Consider the following 20,193-nt stretch of genomic DNA (forward strand, 5'->3'; position numbering starts at 1 on the left):
TAGGCCTCCAGTCTTCTTTCATCCATGTGCCTAACTAAGAATGTCTTAAATGTCCCGAGTGTATCTGCTTCTACCACCACACTATCAGCACATTCTATGCACCCAACACTCGGTGTGGAGGGAAAATACTACCTCTTTCATCACCCTTATACTTTCCTCCAATCATCTTAAAATTATGCCCTCTTGTATTGTCATTTTCACATGGGAAAAAGACACTGCCTGTTCACACCATCTATTCCGCTTATTATCTTTGTAACACCCTGGTTAAGATTTTTTACTGGCATGCTGTAAGTATTTTATTTTACAGTTCTGTAAGAGCAGTCTGTTCTGCTTTCAGCCTGTTTAGGTTTGAGCTGAGATAAGGGGCTTTGTTGTTCAATTTAGGAATGTGGTGTTGGCCAATTAGGATGGTGGAATTGGGAGAAGGTTCTCGAGAATGCTGGGCGGGAAGATTTTTTGTGAGGGACAATGGTGTAGGTGAGGTCTTTATGGTGGTAGCTGGGAGAAGACAGGATGGAAGATGGCTGAGGATGTGGCACAAGGTGCTTTGTGCAGATGAATAGCTTCAAGGAGGAAGGACCAATACTCCATGGGAGAGCCTATCCGTTTGTGATGGATTTCGAGTAGACATTCGGAAGGTGGTGTGTGCTTCATGCAGACTGAGGGTCCAGTGCAAGTTACAGACAACCTCAAGATGAGCTCCAACTTAAGTGCACATTTGATTGTTTAATTATAATGAGCCCTTTTTGTGTGTTTTTTTTCTTTTCTTTATTAACTCTTTGGTTAGCATTCATAAATATACTTCCTTTATAATTGTGTGCAGTGTATGATCTGCTGTGTTGGCGCATGGCCAAGTGGTTAAGGCGTTGGTCTAGTGATCTGAAGGTCGCTAGTTCGAGCCTTGGTTGAGGCAGCGTGTTGTGTCCTTGAGCAAGGCACTTAACCACACATTGTTCTGCGACGACACCGGTGCCAAGCTTTATCGGCCTTTGCCCTTCCCTTGGCCAACATCGAAAGCGTAGAGAGGGGAGACACAGCATGGGCAACTGCCAGTCTCTCATACAACCCTGCCCAGGCCTGTGCCCTGGAAACTTTCCAAGGCGCAAATCCATGGTCTCTTGAGACTAACGGATGCCTATTTATGATCTGTTTTCTCCCCCCCAACAGCCAATTGCAGGGGGCAGTAAATAGTAAATCACACTGCATTCATACAAAGTGGGCTGTGGGTGGGTGAGACATCCCAATCTTATGGGTTTGGTGGGACCAAAGTTGCACACACCCTAGATATACGGAGCCTGTAAAATGTGGTTTCCTTACCGCAGAGCCCAGTGGCAGTTAGCGAGGGGCTAACAAGCTGACAAGCTGTATTTCCTGAGATGCCCAGTAAAAAGGGGTTTCATCTTTAACACCTCCATCAACTCACAGTGCCATTGTACCGCAGCACTTAGCGCAATGCTATTACAGCTTAGGGCATTGGATCTCGGAGTACAATTCCAGGGCCGTCTGTGAGGAGTTTGGGCATTCTCCCTGTGACTGCATGGGTTTCCTTCAGGAGCTCTGATTTCCTCCCACAGTTCAAAGGCTTATCAGTTAGTAAGTTAATTGGTCATTGTAAGTAATCTTGCGATTAGGCTAGAGTTAAATAGGTGGGTTGCTGGGCAGCACAGCTTGTTGGGCTCTTTGAGCCTGTTACAAACTGTATCTCTAAGTAATAAATAAATAAGAATAAATAAGCTCTCATCCTCCGTCACTCCAAAGAGAAGCAAACTAGCTTGCTCAACCTTTCCTCATAGGCAGAATCCTGATAAATTTCAGTATACTCTCTCTAAAGCTTCCACATCCTTATAATGAAGCAAACAGAATTGAAGACAATACTCCAAGTCACAAACAGGAGAAAATCTGCAGATGCTGGAAATCAAAGTAATCACACAAAATGCTGCAGGAACTCAGCAGGCCGGTCAGTGTCTATGGGAAAGAGTAAAATGGCAACCTTTTACTCTTATCTGTAAATGCTGCCTGGCCTGCTGAGTTCCTCCAGCATTTTGTGAGTACAGTCAGCCCTCCTTATCCACTGGTTCCGCATGCACGGATTCAACCAACTGCGGATTGGGAAAACCCGGAAGTTCTCTCTCCAGCACTTGTTGTTTGAGCATGTACAGACTTTTTTATCTTGTCATTATTCCCTAAGCAATACAGTGTAACAACTATTTACATAGCATTTACACTGTATTAGGTATTATAAGTAATCTAGAGATGATTTAAAGTATATGGGAGGACGTATATAGGTTACCGCGGATCAGGATTGGGAAAAAAAATGAAGTTCTCTCTCCAGCACTCATTTGAGCATGTACAGACTGTTTTTTCTTGTCATTATTCCCTAAACAATACAGTATAAGTATTACAATACTCCAAACTATACAGATTATTTGATCAAATCATTGCACAAGGCAGTTTAAGAGAAAATCAATATCAGAAGGCAGAATATACACACTGGGTACTTTTAGTACCTCCTGTACATAATAAAGTGGCCCTCTGAGTGTGAGTTTGTGCCTTCTGCTGTTGTAACCCATCCACTGCATCGTATCATATAAGAAGTCTGTTTAATAGTCTTATACAGTGGGACTGAAGCTGTGGTACATTGCGTACAGGCTTTTGCACCCTCTGCCCAATGGGAGGGGTCTTTGATTATATTGACTATTTTACTGAGGCAGCAAGGTGTAAAGACATGGTCCACAGAGAGTAAGCTGGCTTTCCATGATGTGCTGAACTGTGCCCACAACTCTCTGCAGTTTCTTGTAATCTCAAGCAATACAGTTGTCATACCAACCTGTGATGCATCCGTCTAGGATGCTTTCTATGGTGCATAAATTGGTGAGAGTCAACAGGGACTTAAGTTTTTGAGAAAGTAGAGGTTCTGATGAACTTTCTTGGCCATGGTGTTTATGTGGTTGGACCAGGTCAGTTATTGGTGATATTTATTCCTGGGAACATGAACCCCAAGCCATCTCCAAGTCAGCACCACTGATGTAAACAGTAGTCTGTGCATTGTCCCAATGCTTAAAATCAATGACCATTTCTGTCATGTTGCTGACACTAAGATTGTTATCATGACAGCCTACCATTAGGTTTCCTTTCACTTTCCTGTAATCTGACTCCAATTATTCAAGATATGTTTGGCTGCAGTGGTGTCATCTGTAAACTTGTGGATGGAGTGATAGCAGAATCCGGCCATGCAGTCATGAGTGTATGGGGTGGAAAGTAGGGAGCTGAGAATGCAGCCTACTGGGGCACCAGTGTCAAGAATGATTGTGGTGGAGGTGTTGCTGTCTACCTTTACTAATTGTGGTCTGTTGGTCAGGATGTGTCGAGGATTCAGAGAAGTATTGAGTCCCAGGTTTGGGAGAGGAGTTTATTTGAAATAATGGTATTGAAGCCAGGGATAGAGTCAATGACAGTGTCCTCATAATCCAAATGCTCCAGAGATTTATATGTAGGGAACCAAGTCTGGCAAACATCATCACATCTATACTCTCCTAAGGGACTCAGCTGAGTGACAGGAAAGGGATGTTTTCTCAACAAGGCTGATTCAAAGGCATGAAACAGTGAGCACTATGGCTTCCATATAATATTGGCAAATGACAGAGCCCACAAATCTACTTGTTCTTCAGTGAAGTCAAGATGAACCACATCTTTCTCCACAGTCCAATGACTAGATGACTTCTCTGATGCAGCACTAAGCAGCAAATTGGGAGATTCAGCAGAGATCCTGGGGTGTGGGCATTGTGAGCCAAAGTGATTGCTAGGTCCATGAAGTAGACAGTCCATACATGAAATGACAATTCAGTGTAAATAGGCTTGGTGTTGAAGGGCATGGCCATACCTCTTGACCTAAGATATGGGACTTGCCTCCATCATTGGATTTGTGCAATCAGTATCACCACCTTTATATACCCATGGAATGAAAGCCTCAGCTGGAAAAAGACACATAATCCATTGTAGTACACTCTTTACACTTCTGAAGATGTTTTACAGATCTGTAGTTGATTAGGATGTTGCCTAGTCATATTTCCCAACATCAGCAAAATATCCTTTTTAATTAACAAACTAATGCAGTGTGCTCCTTCTTGAGGTGAGACAGTTCCACAACCTCCATAATTTGGAGTCCAAAGCTCCCTGCGACATGGGGAGAAATGGACATTCCACAATGGTGACAAATTTTGCATGACATGATCCAAGGAGAAAGATTTGTATGTTAGTGTGATTCATCCAATGTAAAGTAGAACGTGAATAAAACTATACTACTGGATTAAATTTTATGGCCAGATATTTATAGAATATCTTTGCTGTAAAGTACCCACAAACATTATGCTTTATTGCATGAGATCTAACCGAGTTCTTAATGGCATATTTAGCTTTATTTATGATTTGAGGCAATTTTAAAATTTTGAAATTCTTATTTTTGCTTTCAAATGCATTTTTCCCTCTGCCTCTTTCTATTTATTCTCAAAAGAGTTGCAACCTAGCAATTTTTTAAAGTTGTCATGCAATTCCAATTACTCTTTATTTGTTAATCACCTGTGTTTGACCACACAGCAACAGACAATGTCTTAAGTAGCTTAGATTCTAAATTCTCATCTCTCTCATCCCTCCTCTCTTAAGATACTACTGAAAATCAATCTCCCTCATCAAGTTCCTTCCCAATAACCTAAGTGGCTTTGTCTCAAACTCAGTTTGGCAACACTTCAGATTTTTGGTATCTAATTTTTATCTCCTTAAGTTACCGTAAAAAATTCTGCAGGACAGAAGAGATATTAAACCAAAGTACTCTGATAGTACAATGGGATCATAATCACTTCTGCTAATCACTTGAAGAAAAGCATAGAAAAACAAGTGGCTGGTCAATATTCTGTAACCAACCAATAAATCTATTTATTATTGTTTGTGGAATACAACTGGCTTATAATTGGTGTTACGTATAAAAGTACAACAATTAATGTTCCTTCATTGACAACCTAGAGCTTGCAATGATTTGTCTGCAGATTTTAGAACTGGCTTATTTATACTGTTTTTATACAAGAAATTATTTCATGTTGTTGTCACTGGGCAAAAAAAATTGCACAGTACAAGATTTTTGCGCACACTGGTCATTACAAATTAAAGGGAGCATTAATGCCAATCACTGTAATTGAAAAACTATTTAAATCATTGAAATAAATGATTGAAATGATTTCAGTGTGAACTGGACTCTATTTCTTCTTATTACTTGGTAAATTCTTTGAGCCTTTCTTCAGTACCAATTGTAAAGCCATGGAAACCTGAAAATGTCTGAAGACCTTGTAGCAGTCCTCCATTGTAATTGTTCTCCTCCCATTGCTTATTCCAACTGTCATCCCACAGAAGCCTAAATATATCAGCACGAAAGAGAATGAGAAAAGCAGCGTGTTTCACACATAACACAACACTCACCTTGAATGAAAATACCAGTCGCACCAGAAAAGGGAACTTGACAGCCTGTAGAATCCTTTTTTCATTGAGCGTGTGCTCGATCTGTTTCAGTTTTACCACCTTGGTGACAAAGAAAAGCAAAGACCGTATTAGCTATAAAACTGAACTGTTTCTGTTATATTTAGATGTGGTAAGTTTGAGGGGATAAATGCACTCCCTACCTCGTTTACCAGATCAGAAGACAGCGTAGTTGGGCAGACGAGCATATCCATTTGGCAGATAACCTTTTGAGCTATTTTATTCCAATTCTATTAAAACTCAGCTCTAGGCATGAATGACAAACTATTGTCATCTGTCTGCATGCATATCACAATCAGGTTTAATATCACAGGCATATGTTGTGAACTTTGCAGCAGAGGTACACTGCAATATATAGCAATAAAACTATAAATTACATCAAGTTTACATAAGATTATAAATTAAATGCTGAATTGGACTCTTAAGAGCACAACTACCAACACCCTGGGTCTCTTAAATCTTCCTTTTTTATATAGAAAATTTACACTTTTGGGGAAAATCACTTCAGTTTCCTGTCATGGTCAATATCAGTTAAAAAAATCTATGCCTGTTCATGGCCTTTAGGATGTCTGTGTTTATATAACATACATTCAAAACAGCTTTATGTATGTATGCCCCATATATAGATCATGAATAAGTTGTATGTGAATTTATACAGTGTTTTCAGCCTTGGATCTGTTTGAGAATTCATTACAATTGGCTATGAGAAGCAGGAATTCCTACTTCAGCCAAAAGAGACTGAGACAGGCCTGGAGACGTATATACTGTATCAGTCAGTGTGCTTCCTGTATACTGCACAGTCAATCCTCATAAAACCTCACACATTCCTCCCCAAATGCAATTTCCCATTTTGTTGTGATGAACCTACTTGCTACTGAAGTGTTTTACTGAAAAGTACTTGCAGTTATATAGCTCATCCACTTTCATTTTCAGTACAGCATGTTGTAAGTACAAATATTGTCAAGTAATTTTTAAATGCAAAGCATAATACTCCATTGTGCACACAGAATCAACTCAATTCTACACAATCTTGGTGGCTTGCTTTGCAATTCATCATCTAGCTCACTGGAATTCAGAAGAATGAGAAAATGGAATGTTGAAAGGTCTTGATAAAGTAGATTTGAAAGGATGGAGGGGGAGTCTAAGACCAGAGGACACAGCCTCAAAATAAAGGGATTTTTTTTTTCAGTCAGACAGTGGTGAATCTCTGGAATTCACTGCCACAGGTGGCTGTGGAAGCCAAGTCATTGGGTATATATAAAGCAGAGGTTGATATATTCTTGATTAGTCAGGGCATGGAGGGATACAGGGAGAAGGTAGGAGATTGGGGCTGTGAAGGTAATGAATCAGCCAGGATGAAATGGCAGAGCAGACTCGAATTGAATTGAATTGACTTTATTTCTTACATTTTTCACATAATGAGGAGTAAAAATCTTTACGTTATGTCTCCATCTAAATGTGTAATGTGCAATCATAATAATTTATAATAAATAGAACAGTCAATGTAGTATAGAGTAGACTCAAATCAGCGCGAGTTAATCAGTCTGATGGCCTGGTGGAAGAAGCTGTCCCAGAGCCTGTTGGCCCTGGCTTTTGCTGTGGTACTGTTTGCCGGATGGTAGCAGCTGGCATACATTGTGGTTGGGGTGACTCGGGTCCCCAATGATCCTACGGGCCCTTTTTACACACCTGTCCTTGAGAATGTCCTGAATCATGGGAAGTTCACAACTACAGATGCACTGGGCTGTTCTCACCACTCTGCAGGGTCCTGCGATTAAGGGAGGAAGAGTTCCCATACCAGTCAGTGATGCAGCCCGACAGGATTCTCTCAATTATGCCCCTGTAGAAAGTTCTTGGGATTTGGGGGCCCATACAAAACTTCCTCACTGTCTGAGGTGAAAGAGACGCTGTTGTGCTCTTTTCACCACACAGCTGGTGTGTACAGACCACATGAGTTCCTTGGTGATGTGGATGCCGAGGAAGTTAAAGCTATTTACCTTCTCAACCCCAGATCCATTGATGGGCCAAATGGCCTGATTTTACTCCTATATCTTATGGTCTAACGTTATCCCTCAGTATTTCAGAATGCTTTTTTCATTTATACTTTCCTCATTTTGTCTTACTGATCCTCTCACCTGCCTATCTGTCATTCTCAGTTCAATTATGAGCATGTTCTTTTTCTGTTACACCTTTCTCAATGTCGGTATTCAGTTTTAAACTGGACAAGGAGTGTGAGAAAGTACAGAAATTGCTCTGCTCCTCAATTTCATGCTGATGTCAATACTTATCACATACACTGCCATTTACATGATATATATATATATATATCAAAAGGACAACTTAACAATAGACTCAAGTGTCATTTCTCTGAAAAGTGTTGGAGAGGAAATCTTCTAAAGCTCTGATTTCTCACCAGGAAAACAGATAAGCATGTCTGTACACCTTTTCCAACTAAACCAGACCAATGATAGAATACTGAGCTAACTTTGAGACCTTCATGCACTTAAACTGCTGCAATGCAATGGTCCCAGTAAATAAACAGATAGCATGTAATAATTGCTTTCAATATGAAGCTGGATAAAAAGAATTAACTGAAGAACACAATAATTGGTATTTGTGGATGAATGGTAGGTAGGTTATTCATAGGAGTTATCTTTAACTCCTTGAAGAGTAAAATAAAATAATTGCCCCAGGAGCATGTAGAGGACTTGTAGTTTCTAATGTCTGTGGATCCAAATCACAAAAGACTGATTATTCTACTTTGTCTCCACAACTTATTTGGAAATTCTTTTGGTATGAACCGTGCCTGCATTACTAATAACCTCAACCTAACAATAGCGTTTGTTTATTAGTGGAGACACTGGATGAACATAGAGACTATTAAACTGAAATCTCCCTGGCTATAAATGCTCTAGTTCTTTAAGATAATGAAACAAAGTAAATTCAATCCATTCACCTTATGTTTGTCCAGTATCTTCATTGCATAAAACTGCTTTGTAGCTTTGTGCTTCACCAGCATCACTCTGCCAAAGGACCCTGTACCAAGTGTTTTTGTTCTTTCAAAGTCATCCAAACTTGCAGTGTTCTGCAACATAAGCAAAGTCCGTCAGTGACACTATGAAATCTACTGCTCATTGTTACACTTCAGCATTCCACTCATGCTCAGTTCATGATTCCCTGTATAATAGGTCAACTAGTTGGGTCTTATGACTTAGAAACAATGCTGACAATGTTAGAAGTGAAACATTTTATTGAAACATTTAACACATGTACAGCACAACCATTTATCAACCTTGAGAATACTAGACACTTTCAGTTTGGAAATTACACCTTTTGTAAAAAAAAATGTGCAGTAAATTTGAAAATGTAGCTGTAGGGGTTCATGTGATTTCTCTTCCAGAGCCAGAAGCAGTGTTGAGAAAGGGAATAATCATGTCAAACATTAAAAGGAAAAGATAAAAGAATACTTATCAGTGATATTGATTATGAGAGCAGCAAATTCATGTGGATTAGCAAGACCTGGTGGCCTCAAATATGCTGTCAGCATATGGTGGCTGAAAATATGGGTGCGAGTTTGCACGTCGAGAGATATTTAGAGAGAAAAGGCAAGTCTACACTCAGATGGAGGCATATTCACTGAGGCTGAGTAAATGCTGAGTACAGACGCTGAGGGAGGAAAGCAAGTATCACATCGAGAACAATTTTAAAAATTTAATGAAGTGTAAGAATATATTGACAAAGTCTGCAGGAACAAGCTGACTTATCCTTACTGGTTGTGCATTGTTTTTCTATTGATCCTGTTCAATAATCGAATCATCTGCTCTCTTGATGCACCAGCAGATGGCTCTGCTCTGCATCAATATGTAGTTTACCGTTTGCATGTCTTCTTCAATTTTTTTATATTTAACTTTAAAGAAATTAAAGAAAAATGGGGCTGAAATAGTTTTGCTTACTGAAATAACATCAAAAGGAACCAATTTTTCTTTCATATATGCCTCACTAAATAATCACTTCACCGATAGAAAGAGCTGAGCACCAGATCATGGAATCGGAGAGTTTCAAAGCACAGAAATAGGCCATTTAGCCACCATGTTTGAACCAAGCACTTGCTACATTAGGACTGCATCCTTCAATTGCTCTGAAATTATTCAGGATTCCTCTACAATAGCAACATACTAAAAGCACAACCACTTGCCTAAACCCTTTGTTACCAACGGAGCCTTTACTTCCTCTTTTGGTCATTTTAAATTCAAGAGTAGGGACTAACAGAATACAAGGACATCAAGGAGTATGGGAAGAAAAGGAGAACGTAGTGATGAGGACAAAGTTGGGTTAGCCAAGATCAAATCGAAAAGGAGAGCAGGCTTCATGGGACTACTGGCCTACTCTTGCTTCTGAAGTTCCTAGTTAGTGAAACCTGACCTACCTGGTTCCTCCCTAGCGAATCTTATAGTGGACATTATATGCCCTGCATAAGAGACATTAATTCAATGAGTTCACTCTTTACTACTCCATAAACCCAATCCTAAGATCCTTCATGAGAAGGGCAAACCACCATCCTCTCTTGAACTGTCTGAAGTGAATCCCAGCCTCAGTAACAACATTCACCCCAAATCCTCTTGCACAATTTTGTCATATTTCACTACAAAGAACATTTCCCTCAGAAGAACATTTATTCTGAAATATTTGTTCCCCATTTTGTAGTCTTCATAAACCTCTGATTATAATCAATAAGAAAGTTTTATCTGACTGTTTTCCTAATCCCTTCATCCGCTCACCCCTCATATCCTGAGTCTGCCCTGAGGGAGGAAGTGGCTGAGGAAGGTAAATGGTAGTCTCTTAATTAGACCTACACTTCTCTACTCTAGATAGCTTCCTTATTTAACACAGAATCTCTACAGTTGTCTATCCCCCCAGCTATTTGATTCTGCCTCCTGGTCCTGAAATAATGCATTACCTTTTCTCACTTTAAGGACCACTAATAACTCACTTGTTTTTGGCTGTTAAAAAAACTGGCATCTGTCATCCTGATGACAGTTTGGAAAACTTTGAAACTATTACAAAATTTAACAGTACCATTTGAAAAAAGGGGTATTAGGTTTTCTTATGTAATACCATGTCACTTCAGAAACAGCGGACCGTACTAAAAAGCTCTAATTGAATTTCACACAGGTTCTAACACCCAGGCATACAGTTGTGACATCACCAGCCAAGTATTGTGCATATGTTACTAGCTCTCTCCCAGCAGTTGGGGTTTACTTTCAATCAATGTAGCCTGAGTATTACTGACAACAGGCATGTTTACCAACAGGGATTTTCATAGGCTTGTGGATAACATCACCCAGAAGAGGATGCACCCTGTACAAGGGGCCTTCCAGTGCTATCTGCAGTCAACATTGGCAGCAGGTTGCTGGGGAAGTCTCTGCTAGAGTCAATGTTCCATTCATTGCTGACAAGTAACACCAAAAAAGTTCATGAGATTAGCAAGAGTTCTTAAAACTTCAGATTTCATCGCATATACAGCTCGACTTTATCTCCATTTATATAGTATAAAACGTTTGTTGTAATATATTCACTCTCGTTCATAAAAGTTGTTTTGCTCACTTTCACTCCTCCCTTCCCTTCGGCCTCTATAACTTATCCCTGCTATTCGAGGTGTTTCCTCTTTCACTGCTGCTGATCTGATTTTCTCCTGCCCTTCTCCCCCATTCCCTGCTGTTCTATCTCCCTCTACCCTTCTCTCCTCACCCCCATGCTTTCTCCTATTCCCTACTGCTCTGCATACCTCTTCCCTTCTTTCTCATGACTCCCATCATTCAGCCTGCTCACTCACACACACTGACACAACAGTGATACACTTCAACTGTTTCTTCAAACTTGCACTCATTTCAACATAAATATCCAAGAAGGCCGCTTATCATGTCTACCCAACTGTCATGTCATAATTGTTGTCTACTGGAGTTGAAGGTCACCAGGAACAGGTGAAATGTGCTCCAGAACCTGAGGGGGAGATATCCCTTGGTCACAGCAGATAGAGTCCTTTGGAGGAGAAAGCAAGAGCTGTTGGATGGCAGCGCAGACAAGCCCAGGAGATGTAGAATTTGTCCAAGGTCTGCTGGATATAATTTCACAGGATCTTAACGCAACATCACTCATTGGTATAGGTGTCTTTACTTGAACTGACTGCATTTATAACTAGGGGCTTATTTTGACAGCCCCTTTACACATCAATAAGACATGAAATTGTGACAGTCATCAAGTATAAACAATAGCCCATTGTGCACACATCACTGAGGGGCACTTGGTCCCTCAGCCATCCAAAAGTCAAAAGTTTATATACTCTAGTAATTATTTATTTATTTGATAACCCATGTGGAATAGACCATTCTAGTCCTTTGAGCTGTACTGCCCAGCAATCCCCTGTTTTAATTCTAGCCTAATCACTGAACAATCTACAATGACCAATTAACCTACCAACCAGTTGTCTTTGGACTGTGGGAGGAAATGCATGCAGTTTCAGGGAGGACATACAAACTCCTTACAGACAGCATCAGGAATTGAACCCAGGTCACTGGTAAAGCACTGTGCTAACCATAATCACTACACTACCATGCTCCCCCATTAGAGAAGCCATATAGCCTTACCTCTTTCTCAGCTCGGTACTCCTCAAATGGACATTACTACTTTCCTGGTCTAACATCAACACATATCTTCATGTGCTTACAATCCTCGGCAAACATGTTAACATTGACATTACTACACTAGTTCAGATCATATTCTCATACAAATATCCATGAAGAAGCAATAGCTGAGGATGCTTGTGGAATGCCAGGCAAGACTCAGAAAGCAAGGGGCACTGATATTGTGAAAACTGCTTCTACTGGCTGCGTCAATGCCTGTGATCAAGCACATACTCATAGTCATATGTGAAAACTCTTAGCTGTCACAAGCTTGTCCAACTGGCCTAGCTTATTACCTTCATCACCTCATCACACTGACACAATTAAAAACGCTTCATATCCAGAAATCAACTGTTACAAAAAAAAAAGATGTAGGCTGCAATGCATGGCAAGTGTTCTCATTGGAGTTATGAGGTTTGCTTCGTAAAAGGATCTAATAGTATGACTGGTGTTCTTGCAGGACTACAAAACGTAAGCAGCATTCCTTCTCTTTCAGGGTCTCCTCAGAGAAGCCAGATAGGGAACCCTGCATTCCCACTTCCAGAGGAATTGTCAAACCAAGATGAAGAATAGGAGATGGTTAAGGCACCAGTGTAGAAGACACTGCAATATGGGCAATCCCAATACTACTTTTGTGTGACCAGTGCCACGACAGCCAAAAACTGAGACTCCTTGACATCCTGGAAGAGGACAGGTCCTTGTAGAGGCTGGCCCAAACCCACTTTCTCAGTCTTCAAGCACATGGTCTGATAACTCAGAGACTGGAGCAAGTACATCATGGTGGATATCCTGAATGGAGATATGAATGTCTGAACCAACAGCAGTTTGGTGATAGCTGGACATGCGCAAGGACTATTTGGCATTAGTGGCAATGAGTATTGCTTCTGTGTCCTTTGTACCCAATACAGTAAAACTCTGTAAATCTGACATGTTCAGGATTTTGGTGGAACTGAACTTAATGATCTACATTTTAATAGATCTTCCAGAGTAACCTTTTAGTGAACTCAGTAAGTTTAAAGGAAGCATGGTAAACAGAACTAAGCAGGCATTAAGGGAAGTTGGCTTCAAGAACCAGGTGAGTTAAAAGTGAACACAGGCACTGGGGACCAGTGAGTGATCAGGCAGCACAGAAACCAGGATGTGGGAGAGAGTGCTGTGGAATCATCAGCATTTCCCAATGATAGGTAGCAGATTATCAGAGTCTATTATATTTTGTTCTATTAAAATGTTCCATTTTTGTGCCTTATTCAGAGAAAGGTAGTTAACTGACTGTAGATCCTGTTTGTGCTTTTTGCTTTTTAGTTCCTAACCCCAACTTCACCAAAGTAAGTCACCCAGAGGCCCTGAAGTGTTTGTGCATCTGTTACTTCAAAGCGCAGAATGAATGTCTATGCAAACATGTATAATGCCAAGTGAAACAACATTCTACTGGACCAAGGTCACAGCACAGTACATGTAACTCACACACAACCCATAAAGTAATATTATCATAAATAAATTAACAAATAATAAGGTGCATTTGTGACAAGTTAAAAAGTAAACAGTATAATGTTGCTGGCACTTCATATGTGATGAGACCTGGGTGGTGGTAGGGAGTTCAGTAGTCTCATGGCCTGGGGAGAAAAGCTGTTTCCCATCCTAACAATTCTTGTCCTAATACTACGGTACTTCCTGCCTGATAGTAGGGGAACAAAGAGACTGTTGAATGGACGGGACAGATCATTGACAATGCTAAAGGCCTCGTGTATACAATTTGCAGGTCTGATAGGTAGAAGAGAGACCCTGGTGATCCTCTCTGAAGTCCTTGCAATCCTTTGTAAGGTCTTCCACTTAATAGCTTTGGTACTATTTATTGTTCCACTCAATGCCATTAGTACATTTGATTGCAAGGGTTTCTAAATGAAACATTTAAGTAAAGTTTGTAAATAAAAAGAGCTGCTTTCCATGCAGGTATTTTCAGCCTAAAATTGAATCACAATGCAGCAGCTGTTTGATGGTGATAAATGGACATATTCAATTAAAACTTTACTTTCTGAAAAAAATTCCTTGCTACTATTCCTGGAAGAGGTTGAGAACTGACATACTAGTTTGAATCTTCTTTTAATGGGAGAGGAAATATGTGCCCAATTTGGGCTAAGTAACTTCTTGGAAATCATTTATAGTTGCAGTATGGCTGCAGTGTAAGTGGGCAGTAATTGATTAAGTTATATGGACGGAAGACAATTCTTAAAATATTAGAGTGACATAAATGACCTTGCATATGCATGAATGATCAAAGAATGAGTGTAGAATGATACTCGGTTTATGAAAACTAGAATATTATTCTCTTTTGCTTCTTATTTAGGTTTGGGAATGATCACTCATTACCCTCCCATTTCTATTTACACTAATTCCGGTTGTTCTGAGACTTGGCTGTTGGACCTCCCCTTGTTCCAACTTCTCAAGCAATGTCTCAACAGTGTAAAAGATCCTAGCTGCCGAAAGTAAGCTCGAAATGCAACTGCGTCATGGTCCCCACTAAATTCCTGGTCATTTAAAATGCAATTATTTACAAAATCGTTGACCAGCATAGCCACTTGAGCTCTTTCCACTTCACATTGCCCCAGCAACAGATTCCATCCTTCAGGACTGCATGGCTCCTGAAAGATGAAAGAGAGTTTTGACTGGCTGAATTCTGTGCCACAAACAAAATGCTGAGAAACTCAGCGGATCAGGCAGCATTTGTGGAGATAAATGGACAATTGACATTTCGGGTTAATGATGGGTCTCCTAAGACAACAAAATCTCCCCATAAGTCCTTTTGCCAAGATCCTTCTAAAAACATAATTCAGTTTTGATTACATCTATTAAACAACTCTTCCCTCAGCTTGCCCTTCAGTTTTTCCTTATTCCTGTGTAAAACTAACTGTTAAATGTTTTCTCCAACATCTCATGGTTCTTTTTCATGGAAGTCTGCACAGATTCATGTGCCCTTGTGCCTGGCCTTGCTTACGCTGGCAAGATAATCTGCAGCACATATCTGGGGCATTAATTACCAGTTAAATATGGTGTTGGAGGGGAGGGTAATTTTAAAGCTTTCCATCTTCCCCTCTGCCAAATCAGAGCTTTGAGTTAATGCATCTGGGGTGGGTTTAGTCTTATGACTGTTTTCTTTTCCCCAAAACATTCCTTCTTCGGTTTGCAGAAGCGTTTTGGTAGAAAGAGAGACAGAATGATTTAAGGAGAGAATTTGAGATACCTTTACTGCTAAAGATGGAGGAAAAGACTGGAGAAAAGAAGCATCATCCATCACCATTATCTCAGAGAAGAGTTGCTGATGAGCAAAGATTTGGGCTAACTGTCTGGCTACAAAACAAGTGGGAAGGATGAGCTTCAGTTACAGCTTTGTGATGAAGGTGGTTATTAATCATCCAAATTAAGCACCATCTATTCCTTTGCCACTCCTCTAACAAATAATCTAACATATTTTTAGCAGTTCTGTGGCCCTGTAGTCAGTGCTTGCCAGCCAAAGCATATCAAGGTTTACAGACATGACTAACAGGAAGCTTTGTTGATGCTGTAGCACGACTCAGTCTCAGGCACTGTATAATTAATAAAGCATTTAAGATAGCCTATTGGTTAATCACAGGCTGAGAATAAACATCAGGCCACTTATCTACAGTGCCATGAGGTTGAGCTAGGTAACAGAAATATTATTGTTATAAACTTATTCTTGTCTATCATTTTCTTCTCATTTTGCTTGACTTTCTTTAACAGCTACCATTCCACAAATACAGGCTCATATTCATCTGTAATGCTGATAGTCACCGGACCTGGCCACAAGGCATTTTTTTCTGAAAACAACACTTGAATTGCTGTAACTACAATGTTATATCACTGACTAACTTCAGACCAAAACAGCATTTATTTACACATATGGGTCCCTCTCTCTGCCCACTGCCTATTTTTTGCTGACATTTTTTGAATATCTACTTTAGTCACTTTGTTGCCTTTTCTGTAAATCAACTCCTCTGGTTTATCTTAAAATAATTTTGCTCAGGGTATTTTCCTACCTGCTTATTAACTCACCATACACTATATCCTGCTGCGTTCCTCCAACAAAATATTCTATTCTTATCCTCTGTAATAGGCTTAACTGTGTTAGTTTCTATTTACATCTCATTTCCAAATTTTCTTAATACTCTCAAGCTCCATGTTTTTAGTGATTTGACATTAAGTCAGAAATAACTTGTATTTGAACAGAACTATTTGCATTTTTAGAAAGTACCAAAGCACATTACAGCTGATGAAGCACTGCACACAGTAACTTCTCTAAGAAAACAGGAAAGCAGTATGAAAGTTATTCAAAGAAAAATATTAACAAACCCCAACCCACAAAAAAATTCTTGCAAACCCCAAATCCTCAATGCTTTCCCCTTCACTAAAAATCTAACAGATCACTCCACACAGAAAATGGCAACAAAGCAAACCCCAAGCCCCTAACCGTCTCCCTCACACACAAAACACTTACAAATCACAACAATCTGCAACAAGAGCCGGTGAAAACACTGAATGCAAAATAAAACATAGAATCGTAAGAGACCAATTTGAAATACAGTAGGTTTGAACTCCAGTCCACAATCCAATCCATAAATCGCAGAACTTCAATAACATCCTCCGACAGCATCGAGGAGAGAAACCACTCGAACACAGAGGCTATTCGAGATCCATCACACACAGACACCTTATCCGGCAGCAGCGAGAGATCATCACAGTGGCAAGCAAGAGGCTGGTTGGTAGTCAGCACCGAACAGTTGTTCTCCTCCACATTTGCCTCCATGTTTCAATCTTCCTTGACGCTTTAATCAGAGAGAAATGGAGTCAATCATGGGCTCTGCCTCATCTCTGAGCTTTTTCGCCTCAAGGCCACATGCACTCATGCTCACTCTCCCCTCCTGGAATTTTTTTGGACACAGCAGAACGTTAGATCACTCAATCTCCACACTGTGAGTTGCAGGCTCAAGCAGTTCCAGAAACACATTTAAGATAAAAAGAAGATGTAGAAGAAGTGAAAAAAGCAGATCTCTGGACTATCTGAAAGATGTCACCATAGGAAGAATTATTTGCTGGTACCATCTTAACTTCACTTGCCCCATCATTGAAATGTTCCAGAACCTTTGGACTCCCTTTCAAGGACTCTTCATCCCATGTTCTAGATACATGGCTTATTATTATTATTCTTCCGCATTTGCACAGTTTGTTGACTTTTGCATGCTGGTTGAACAGTGAAGTTGGTATAATCTTTTGCTGATTCTATTGTGGTTATTATTTAATTACAAATTCATTAAGTATGCCCACAAGAAAAAGAACCTTAGTATTATGAGTCTTAATATGCCTCTCACAAAGCCACATTGACTATACTCAATCAAACTATATTTCTCCAAATGCTCATCAAACCTGTCTTTAAGACTCCTCTCAAAAAGTTCTCCCTTCACTGACATAAGACTCACTGGTCCATTATTCCACAGGTTATCCCTGTTACCTTTCTTGAACAAAGAAAATAACATTTGCCACCTTTCAATCATCTGGTACTAGTCTGGCCAGTGAGGATGCAAAGATCTTGTCAAAGGCACAGCAATCTCTTCCCTGTTTTCATAGTAAATCTGGGATACATGCCATCTGGCTCCAGGGACTTATTGATCCTCATATTCTTCAAAAGGTCCAGTCCATCCTCTTCCTCAATATCAGTCTCTTCTACGCTGACTTCACATTCATCAAGCTCGCTCTCACTGCTGAATACTGAAGCAAAGTATTCATTAATGACAACCCCACCTCCTCTAACTCCAAACACATTTCCTCTTTTATCCCTGATCAATTCTACACTCACACTCGTCTTCCTCCTGTTCTTTTTGCACATGTAGAACACCTTAATCCCACTTGCCAAGGCCTTCTCATACTCCCCCTCTGGCTCTCCTAAGTCCAGTCTTAAGCTCCTTCCTGGCTACCTTGTAACTCTTTGGAGCCATGTCTGATCCTTGTTTTCTAAATCTTAAGTATGCTCTTTCCTTTTCAACTAGATATTCTACATCTCTTGTCAACCACAGTTCTTTCACTCTACCATTTTCTCCTGCTTCAATTGGATAAATCTATCCAGAACCCCAAGCAAGAGCTTTTCCGTGAGTGCATCCATTCTGGATATATGCTAAATAACAACGTAATTCACTCTCCTCCAATTAAATACTTCTCCATACTGTTCTACCTATGGTAGTGGCCATCTCTGAAATGCTTAACCACTGCTACCAGGTTTACTGTCTCGAACCAGATCCAGTATGGCCTTTCCTCTAGTCAGCCTGTGTACATATTGTGTCTGAAATCCTTTCTGGATACACCTAACAAATTCCACCCCATCAAAACCTTTTGCATGAGGAAGTGCTAATCAATATTAGGGAAGTTGAAGTCACCATGACATAGTTATTTTTTGCATCTTTCTAAAATTGCTTTCTTCCTGTTTGTTACTTCCACTCACAATGATGATATAGATTAGTAGGTGATCCCTCCAGGAGGTACCCCTTTCTGCAGCTGTGATACAACCCCTGATTAGCAATGCCATTCCCCAACCGCTTGTACTTCTCCCCTGGTCCCTTCTGAACCATCTAAACCTTGGAACATCCAGCAGTCATTCCTACCCTTATAACAGCCAAGTCTCTATAATGGCCACAGTGTTGTAGTTCTATGTACTGCCATGCTATAAGTTCATTACCCTTGCTCTTGATACTTCTCACACTAAAAAAGACACATTATGCCCTTTCCATTCCAATCCTTCCTCACGGTCTTTTCATCTAACCTTTACAAGAATTGTCCGTCCTCTGACCTATCACTCTGGTTCCCATCTCCCTACCAAAATAGTAAGCCCTCCCCATCAGCACTAGCAACCTGCCCTCAAGGGCATTGGTTCCTTTTGAGCTCAAATGTAACCTGCCCATCTGGAACAAGTTCTACTTTCTCCAAAAGAGATCCCAATTATCCACAAATCTGATCAATTCTTCCCCTATACTCATTGATTATTCATGCATTCATCTGCAAAGTCATCCTATAGAACACGCAGAAATTCCGAATTATCACCCTTGAGATTCTGTTTTTTTAAGCTTTCTACCTAGCTCCCTAAATTCAATCTTCAGGACCTCATCCATTTTCCTACCTATGTCGTTGGTACCAACATGTACCAAGATTTCTGGCTGCTCTTCCTCCTCCTTAAGAACGACGTGGCTTGATCTGAGATGTCCCTCACCCTAGCACCTGGGAGGCAACACACCATCTGGGAGCTTATTTCACATCCACAAAATCTCCAGTCTGTTCCCCTAACTATTGAATTCCCTATTACCACTGCTCTCCTCTTCCCCCCCTTCCCTTCTGAGTCACAGAGGCAGACCCAGTGCCAGAGACCTGCTCGCTGTGGCTTTCCCCAGTAGGTCATTCCATCCCCTTTCTCCTAACAAAATCCAAAGTGGTATACTTGTTATTGAGGGGAATGGCCACAGGAGTACTGCACTCTCTGCTTATTCCCTTTCCATCTCCTGACAGTCTCCCAGCTCTCTACCTCCTGCAACTTAGGTATGACTAACTCCCTGTAGTTCTTATCTATTATCTCCTCATTCTTCCATAATAGCCAAAGGTCAACCAGTTGCAATTCCAGTTCCCTAATACAGTTTGTATGTACCTAGATGCACTTTTTGCAGGTGTAGCAATCAAAGAGACTGGAGGTCTCCCAGATCTCACATATCTTTCATGAGAAGCACACCAGTGACCTAGGATCCATTCCCACTACTCTAGCTAGGCACTAGTAGACAAAGAAAGAATACCTGACAAAAACCTCAATCTAGCATCTGCCTCTCCTCACCAAAACCTTTTGAACCAAAGCCTCAAGCTCTCCCACTCTAACCCTGACCCATTCACACAATGGCTGCTCTGCTTAAATCTAACTTCATTTTTATTGGCCCGTGTCAAGTGCCTA

The 20,193-nt window shown here is 40.4% G+C and overlaps 1 protein-coding gene across 3 annotated transcripts in view; it reads right to left on the reverse strand.

The window, feature by feature from the left end:
- Window positions 1–20,193, reverse strand: part of LOC132406463 (cAMP-dependent protein kinase catalytic subunit alpha-like) — a 202,435-nt gene that overhangs the window by 28,180 nt on the left and 154,062 nt on the right. For all 3 annotated transcript variants that reach the window (XM_059992181.1, XM_059992180.1, XM_059992182.1), the window contains exons 3-4: window positions 8,480–8,608; window positions 5,467–5,565 (exon numbers count right to left, since the gene is read on the reverse strand). In XM_059992181.1, coding sequence (XP_059848164.1) covers window positions 5,467–5,565; window positions 8,480–8,608 — 228 coding nt within the window. The remainder of the gene's footprint in view (window positions 1–5,466; window positions 5,566–8,479; window positions 8,609–20,193) is intronic.

This window comes from Hypanus sabinus, chromosome 16 (assembly GCF_030144855.1).
Source record: "Hypanus sabinus isolate sHypSab1 chromosome 16, sHypSab1.hap1, whole genome shotgun sequence".
Taxonomy (NCBI): Eukaryota; Metazoa; Chordata; class Chondrichthyes; order Myliobatiformes; family Dasyatidae; genus Hypanus; species Hypanus sabinus.